Source organism: Vombatus ursinus, unplaced genomic scaffold (genome assembly GCF_900497805.2).
Source record: "Vombatus ursinus unplaced genomic scaffold, bare-nosed wombat genome assembly UNPS02014768.1, whole genome shotgun sequence".
NCBI lineage: Eukaryota > Metazoa > Chordata > Mammalia > Diprotodontia > Vombatidae > Vombatus > Vombatus ursinus.
In genome coordinates this window covers 33112201-33121155 of record NW_020954546.1, presented here as the reverse complement: position 1 = coordinate 33121155, position 8955 = coordinate 33112201, and the positions used below count along the sequence as shown (strand labels likewise).

At 42.4% G+C, this 8955-nt stretch overlaps 1 protein-coding gene across 1 annotated transcript; it reads left to right on the top strand.

Moving 5' to 3' along the window:
- Positions 1 to 2690: 2690 nt before the first annotated feature.
- Positions 2691 to 8234, top strand: LOC114042869 (C-C motif chemokine 4 homolog). The gene is made up of 3 exons (XM_027861619.1): positions 2691 to 2901; positions 5046 to 5160; positions 7863 to 8234. The coding sequence occupies exons 1-3, from the start codon at positions 2748 to 2750 to the stop codon at positions 8020 to 8022; spliced, it is 429 nt and encodes a 142-aa protein (XP_027717420.1). The 5' UTR covers positions 2691 to 2747; the 3' UTR covers positions 8023 to 8234.
- Positions 8235 to 8955: the final 721 nt, after the last annotated feature.

Sequence of the window (8955 nt, the reverse complement as noted above, 5' to 3'; positions counted from 1 at the left end):
ATCAATGCAACTCACAACTCTGCAATAGTAGGACCTTGATACTCTTTCTCTAGAAAGTTTACTGCAAGGTAGGGTATTAGTGATGTACCAATCACTTTGCTGTTACAGTAGAATGGTTCTTCACAGAGAGCAGTGTCTCAACTAGATGGGCTGATCCACTGCTGGGGTGGGCCAAGCAGGTTGTTCAGTTGTTGAACCAAACCATCAGTAGGCTCTTCTGCTGCTGGGACAGACCAGGGAGGTAGTTTGTCTGCTCAGCAGAGCTGCTACTGGTGTGGGCATAGCTAGTCATTTGGCTGCTGAGTCGCAGCTGCCGCACTAGTCTGAGCATGCCTAGGATCTCTTCAGGGGACATGGTGTCTCTGATGAGCTATTGGCCTCCCTGGGCTCACTCTTCAATGGGCAGCTGCAGGCTCTACCTCCTCCAACCTCTGACTGGGTTGGGGGTCACCATGTTCTTCTCAGCTAGAGTACCACTTTGCTGTTTCAGTAAGGGCAACCACACTTAGCCTGAAATTAACAGAAGCCTTGGGCCTCATCTCTGAGGTTTGTCACCTCCGAGCAGCAGGTGGTGGAAGAGATCAAGCCTCTCTTTGTCACAGCATTCTTCACCACGAGGAGTTGCAACGGACAGAATGCTTAAGCTGGCAACAAAGATAAGCTCTGGAACAATCAGGACTCTAAACCCATTGCCTGGGCTTTAGGATTCCTCTATGTCTCCTTTCCCTTTCACCTCCTAGAGTTTTTGATTTTCAGTGAAGGAGGTGGCTTTGCTCTGGACAGAGCTGCCATTTTGGCCTTCCTGCTCAAAATCTGCCTCTCATGTCAGGTCAGGATTCCTTTGGGTTATTTGCAATGCCTATTCCCTTCCCAGGTTCCAGGCAAGCCTCATGCAGATGGGTAGCTAGAAACAAAGGAATGGAAGCCAGCTATGTACTGTCCCAAATTCATCATCTTTGCTGCTCCTAATCACACATAGTTAAGTAAGCCAAGCCTCAGACCCTTTCTGGGACATGGAATGTTTGCTTAACATCCAAAAAAACTTCCCCTTTATTTTTCAATGCCTTTGTATTGCTTCTCATGACCTTCTGAAGTCTAAATGGGGCACACTTTTACATGACTTTCACATACTGTCCTGGGAGAGCCAAAAAACCTGCAAGAACCAGGTCTAAACTCCCCATGTGACCTTGGACAAGTCACAGGCCTCTCTGAACTTCATTTTCCTCATCCATAAAAAGAAAAGTTTGGACTGGATGGCCCCCAAAGGCCCTCCTCACTTAAACATTCTATGATTCTGGAGAAAGAGACCCAAGATCCAGAAATATGACATGAAATAGAGAAAGGAAAATCTCTAGTAAAAATTAAGAAAGCAAGGGATTGTCCCATAGAGATCCACATTTCCACAGGGTCAGGAGCAACTGGCTAAAACTCTGGGGAAGAAGAGAAAGGGGGCAGGAAGATGAGCCAATCTGGACTTTCTCAAGAAATTTCTTCATGGGGCAGCTAGGTGGTGCAGTGGCTAGAGCACTGGTCCTGGATTCAGGAGGACCTGAGTTCAAATCCGGCCTCAGACACATAAAACTTAATAGCTGTGTGACCTTGGGCAAGTCACTTAACCCCAATTGCCTAAAAAATTTTTTTTTTTAAAAAAAGATGTATATCAGTGGTTATCAATTTTTTTCCATTCATAGTACAGCATTTTTACCATGAGGAATTGCAATGTATACAGAACCCTTGAGTTGGCAACAAAGATAAGTTCTGGGACAATCAGGACTCCAAACCCATTGCCTAGGCCTTGGGATTTCTCTGTGTCTTCTTTCCTTCCCACCTCCTACAGTTCTTGACTTACAACAGAGGAAGTGGCTTTGCCTTGGACAGAGTTGCCATTTGACCTCAAGACGAGAAGAATAGGCAGTAAAGTGTCCCTATTATCTCCATTTTGCTGATGAGTAAACTGAGGCTAAGTGAGGGTAAGTGATTTGCTTGCAGTCACCAGCTAGGACATAATTGAAGGGGGATTACAATTCAAGTCTTCGTGATTCAGCCTCAAAATGCATCTACAACCCCATATTCTCCTCTGCCTCTCTCTGGAATGGTCAGAAACATGTCCAAATTCTAATATTTTAAGCCTTAAACTGACACTATTCCCCTCAGCCAGTGATATGCTGGAGCCAGCTATTCTGGGCTCCTGAAAGCCAATTGTTAAATTTCAGCATGAACATTTATACCTCCTAAAATTGGCAAATACTATAAATTAGGGCTTGATTTATTGTTTTGTTTATTTCTAAACTTAAGAAAGTGATAGAAAAAAGATTAAAAATGTGTCCTTCATACATTTTTTTGGAGAGCTAGTTATTAAACATTTACTAGCTCATCTCTGACTCAGCCCATTCTATTCATGGCCCACTTCTGAGAAAGGTCTCATTCTGAAAGGATTCAAATTTTAAAGATGGAGTAAATGGCACACACACATAACACACACACACACACACACACACACACACACACACTCATTCATTCACATTCCCCCATGATTTGATCTAGCCATGTCCAGATCTGGAAATCCAGAGTCATCACTCAGTCTTCTACTTCCTCATTCATTCCAATCTCACTTCCCTTATTTCAGAAAATTGTGCCACCATCAGTACTTTCAAAGAACCACATCTTGTTCCTACTTAGTTTGAGAAGGTTTTCTCACCCTGTTCCTTCTGGTCCATCACTGTCTATAAAAAGGAGGATCCCTGCCTATGCTTCAGAGCTGTCAGAACAAGCATACTGGGAACCTTGGGAATGCTCCTGAAAGTGCTCTCCTCCCATCTCCAAGGACCATGGTTTCTTTGACTGTCTTCTTCATTCTCATCATTCTAATACCTGGTTTCTGCTTTGAAACTGAGATGTTTGGTGAGTCTGATTACTTTCTTTCCTTTTGACCAGCTCTTTGTGAAGAAAAAGCCAGGAATGTCAGGGGCTAATCATGAACACGAGACCTGTGGCAATCATCCCTGACAAAACTACCTGGGCTGCTATGAACTTAGGGTTGTTCTCAAAGGATTTTCTCCTCCCTTTTAATTCTGAAAAAGTAGGGGATTCTTCTCCCATTTCCCTCTAAATACAGCTCTTTGGATCTTGGGAAAGTGGCATGAGATAGATCAGCCCACCCTGGGGTACATGCGAGGAGTTGCCCTTTATATTTTTCCCAATATGGGAGAGCATAACCCCTGGAAACTCTGATCAGGGATCAAAGGTCCAGACTCAGGGTGCTCTGGGCTGACCAACACCCTGAGTTTGAGTCGCAGCACCATCACTTACTAGCTGTGTGATTCATGGTAAGTCTCTCTGAAGTTCAATTTTCTCATTTGTAAAATGGAGGTAATAAGAATTCTCCATACTACCTACCTCTTGTGTGTGAAAAAGATTAAATGAAATGAGATAGCTAGATAGCTAGATTATTAAGCACTTACTATGTGTTGGGCACTGTGTTAAGTGCTAGGTAAACAAATACAAATAAGACAGTCCCTGCCCTCAAGGAGTTTACCTACTAATCAGAAGACAACACACAGAGAGGAGCTGTTGTTGTTAAGTCTTTTTTCAGTTGTGTCTGATTCTCCATGAGCCCATTTGGGGTTTTCTTGGCAGAGATACTAGAGTGGTTTGCTACTTCCTTCTCCAGCTCTTTTTACAGATGAGGAAACTGAGGCAAACAGAGTTAAGTGACTTGACCAGGGTCACATGGCTAGCAAGTGTTTTAGGCCAGATTTCAACTCAGGAAGATAAATGAGTCTTCCTGACTCCAGGCCTAGCACTTTATCCATTGAGCTACCTAGCTATGAAGGAGGAAAGGAAAATAAGACATTCAGAGGGATGTGATGAGATGACCAGGAAGTAATTCTGTGAAAGAATCTCATAAACTGTAAAACTTTAAATTCATATTCAATACTCCAATGAATCTATGATCTCCATGATGCGTTCACTCTTTCTAATGAAGAAGACCACAATCCATCCATGCCTGCTTGTCCTTTGTGACTCTTGTCCATATCCTCCCCTAAATCTACCACAAAGGAGTATATCCAAAGTACTAGGAGCCTATATTTATTAATAAAGCATATAGACTTGGTCACCTTGGGGACACAGCACACTTTAAAAATAGCTACCATTTACATGGTACTTATGGTTTGCAAAGAGCTTTATAGACTATCTCATTTGATCCTCACAATAACCCACAGAAGCTGGATGCTATTATTAGCCTCATTTTACAGATGAGAAAACTGAGGCAAACAGAAATTAAGTGACTTGCCCAGGGTCACACAGCCAGAAAGTGTCTAAGACCAGATCTGAACTCCAAAGTTCTCCATGAAATGAGGGCCAATTTTTTTGTGACAACATTATTCAGGAAAACCCGTGTTCAAGCTGACACACACTAGCTATATGAGTATGGGCAAGTTATTTAACCTTTCACAGGCCCAGAGAGATTATAACCTGTCCAAAGTCACAAATATAGTAAGAGACAAAGTTGGGATTTTCAACCAGGTTTTCCCACTTCTAATCTAGTATTCTTTCAACTGTACCATGGATTATAGTCCCGTTTTACAGATTAGAACACAGAAAGAGAACAACTTGCCCAAGATGATATAACTCTCAAGAATTAGAGACCTAATCAAGTCCTATAGTTTTCCTATCTCCTAGTCAAGTCCTCTCGGGGAATGTTCAAGGTTCTTCTGGGTGATGGACCCTCCTCTAATAGTGGGCCTGTTATGGTCCACATTGAACCTCTAGTCCCCTTTGCTAGACCATCACAGTCCAATATCCTGGAGAAACAGAAAGGAATTGTTGGGAAAGGAGGAGAGAAAAAGGGAAATAAAATTAGGGACAAAAGGAGGAGATGGAGGAGATAGAGGAAGAGAAGGGAGAAATGTGGGCCTTGGTCTTCCCATGTCTTTCCTACAAGAAATGCAGAACCTTCACTGACTGTCTCAGGAGCTAGAAGAATCAAGTGGCACTCACTGTATTCAAGGTGTTACATCCTCATGTCATCTCTTTCCTTACAGCTAAACATGACATTCCAAATGCCTGCTGCCACACTTATGCCCGCCGCCAGATCCCATACAGACTTGTAGTAGACTTCTACGAGACCAGCAGCCTTTGCCCAAAGCCAGGCGTCATGTGAGTGGCACTTCCATAGCCTCTATCTGGAGAAAAGGAGATAAGGAGTGTGCAGGGAGGAGTAGGGAAGGATTCAGGAGGAGAAGCAATCCCTCTGGGAGGTCAGATGGTGAACTGAGGCTGAACTTTGTGCCACTGTTAATTCATTCAGTCAATAAGCATTTATTGAGTGCCTACTACGTGCTAAGCACTGTGCTAAGTGCTGGGTATACAAAGAAAGTCAAAATATAGCTCCTGCCCTCAAGAAGCTCACAGTCTAATGGGGGAGACAAACAAGCTGAATTGATCATCAATTTATGCAAGTATGAAATAGGGGCAGAAACTCCTGGTTCTTTGGGTACTTGCCAGGAAAGACCATGATTGGCAGTGAGAAACAGAGTGGCGATCACACTTCATTTAAACAGAGGATCAAAAAGCACAGAAAAACACAGACAACTGATGGAAGAGGTACAGAGGCAAACAGTGTGGGAATAGGAGATGGGATGGTGAAGTGAAGCAGGCAGTGTGGGGAAGAGCATGAGGAGGGGGAGAAGCAGAGAGAAGCACCCACGTAACATTGGATTAGAGTTGGGAGCACCGGGCAATGTAGACCCAATGGAGAGGGAAGACGACTTGGGAGGAGAGGGGCAAGAGTTTTGAGGTCTCATTTTTATAGGGTTTTTTAGGGAAACAGACTAACTCCTTTCTTTGCCAACTTGGGGCTAGTTCATTAAAATATCCGAATCATCTCAAAGTTATTGGTAAAACTTCAATGTTATATCTCAAAGTCATCAACACCTTTTTGACATTCTGCTGGTCTAGAGCTGTAGAGGTCTGAATTTCACCTGGAATTTACATAACAGAGGATGAGAACCTTAACAAATATCTTAGCTGGTTTCCCCTAATTTGATACATATTACCAGGATGTGAATTTTAGTTAATCTATCATAAAATTTGTAAATTATGCTCTTTGATCCTTGGGACAGTTTGCATGTGACTTTCAGGTTTCCCTTTGCAATCTGGTATTTTCTGGTATTACCCCTTTATACTGACTCCCTATAAAATTTACTATACTGACAGGGTTGGGTTGGGGGTGTGGGAGTCAGGGGGACCAAAACAAGATATAATTTTAACATTCATGCAAACAAATTTAAATAAAGTAGCAATTTGCAGGATAAATAGAAAATTATCAACAGAGGGAAGGCACTAGAAGTAAAAAGGATTGCAGGAGTGATGGAGGAGGAATGCATGCCGGGACTACAGGACAAAATAATCTCTACTTATTGTGTTCAGTGGTCTTGGGGCTGGTGATAATGCTACATATCAGAGAAAGAAAAAGAGCTAGGGAGGGTCTCCCATGGTTTCTGACCTGGGCTCTGCAGAGGGACAGGCAAGATGACAAGATCCTTAATCTAGAATAGAAATGGACTTTAGAAATCATGTTGTCCAGTTGCCTCCATAGATGGTAAAATCTTCCGGTTGTATCTATTTGTGGATGACAATGCTAATTACATCAAGGCCTAGAACAGTGCAAAGCCTCTTAACTGAGATCCACAGTCACTCAAAACAGTTTTGCTAACTGTCCAAATCGGGAAAATCAAGTGGATGAAGAATGCTTATCGTCCAGTTGGATAATCAATCTCTATTGAGTTTGTCTACACTATACGCACACGCACACACACACGCACACATACACTCACACACGCAGATATACTTTGGATAGATATTGCAAATGGACAATGAGCTGTGTTCAATATTGAAAAAGAGAAGAAGGGCTGGTTTGGACCACTTTGAGGAAATTCCAAAGATCTTTTAATGACCTTGAGTTTTTTCTTGACACAACGGCCTTATACCAGCATTCTTCTGGTAATGCTGTGTGACTCCAAAGGAATTAAAGTTTTGAATCATTCAAAGAACAATGGAGAGGTGCATGATGGGTATGAGCAAAATGTAACACATTACAAATGAGATTATGAAGTAGTGCAAAGGTCATCAAAGAAATTATGATTGTAAAAGGAGATGAGCTGATTATATAGTAGAGAGAGGGATGAAAAAAAAAAAGAAATCATGTTGTCCAACCCTTCATTTAACAGATGGAGAAACTAAACCCCATGCAGTGAGGGTGACTTACCCTAGGTCTCTCAGAGAATAGGTAGCAGAGCCAGGATATGAAATAAGATCTGCTAAGTCCAAATGGAACCTTCTTTCTCCTCCCACAACTGCCTCTCAGGCTCCCATTGAAAAGTGAAGGAAGAGAGAGCAGAAAAAGTAAAGACCAGGAGGGTTTTCTGAGGGGATTCCCATAGAGTCACTGAAGGAGGAGAAGGAAGAGGAGGAGGAAGGGGAGGAGGAGGAAGAGGAGGAGGAGAAGTAGCATTTTTATAGTTCTCTAAGGTTTACAAAGTGATTTACACACGTCCTCTGATTTAATCATCACCACTCTAGGAAGTAGGTACTCCCCATTTTACAGTTGAAGAAACTAAGGCCAATGTCACTTCCCCAGGTTCACACAACTAGTAAGTATCAAAGGCAGAATTTGAATATACTTCTTCCTCACTCCGGGTCCAGCACTTTATGCACAGTGCCACCTGGTGATTTAGGCAAGGTCTTAGAGTTTTGTGTAGAGACAATGGTTATGGGAAGTAGAAAGACTTGAGAGCTGTCTTGGGGAAGGAATGTTGATGCGAAATTCTTTATTCTTTCTTTTGCTTCTCATACTCCAGCTTCCTCACCAATAAAGGTCACCAGATCTGTGCCAACCCCAGAAGCGAGTGGGTACAGTCATACATCTTCAGTCTGAAACAGAAGAAAAAGACTGAAGAGTACTACTCCCAGATAGAACATTTTTACAGTAGTGTTGAACTTTCTCCACCTGAAGAATAAATATGATTTCTAAAACAAAGCTGTCTTATGACCTCTTGACCACCCTCCTCCCCACAACCTCCAATGTCCTTCCTACTGCTTGGATCCAGTTCAGCCAAGGTGGTTTCTGCTCCAAGTCCCTCTTCATCCCAGGATTCTCTTCCAATGCCAATTCTCTTCAAAATGTCACTGGTCCTGTTACCAATAAGTAAAAGTCTGCTTGATTACCATGATCACTTCCAATGTGTCACATTCCCTAGCAACACTAACCAAACTGGCAAGCCTGGTTCTACATAGGATGGCTTTTTTTTTCCAGGAGACAGAATAGGCAAAGACATAAGACTAACCTAAAATGTTTTTAAAGCTTCTCTTTACTCTCATACTGTCTCTATCATTGTCTTGATCCTCTCTTTATTTTCATCACTAGACATTTTAGAAAATTTGGTCTGTCCCAGAGTTTCCTGGTAGGATGTAAGTTCCTATTTTATTTTTGTTTCTTTATCTCCAGTAACTTAAACATTTGTGCACTTCTAGTCTGTCACCTATCTGACAAGATTTGGAAAGCATGATTCACTCCCCAGTCTTCTGGGGAGAAACAGCCTGTATAAATTCCAAAGGTCAGGGATGGAATATTGTGTACAGAGAAAAGAACAGGAAGGTCTTCAAGTGTCCCCTGCATGCTTGGAGAAGTGACTGAGGAGCATCCTGGCTAAAGGCCAAGATTGCTCTAATTGGAAGAAGAGGAGAGCAAAAAAAGACAGATGTCTCAAGCATTTGCATTTAATGCAAGGGAACAGAAAGTTTTGTTTGGTTTGGTTTGGTTTTTAAAAAGAACATAACAGAAGGGAAATGAGGAAGAAAGACTTTGCCATTGCCACTGGGGGAAAACTGAGAGGTGAGTAACACGAGCGAGCGCAATTTCACAAAGAGGAGAATGTCCCATTCCTAAGCCTG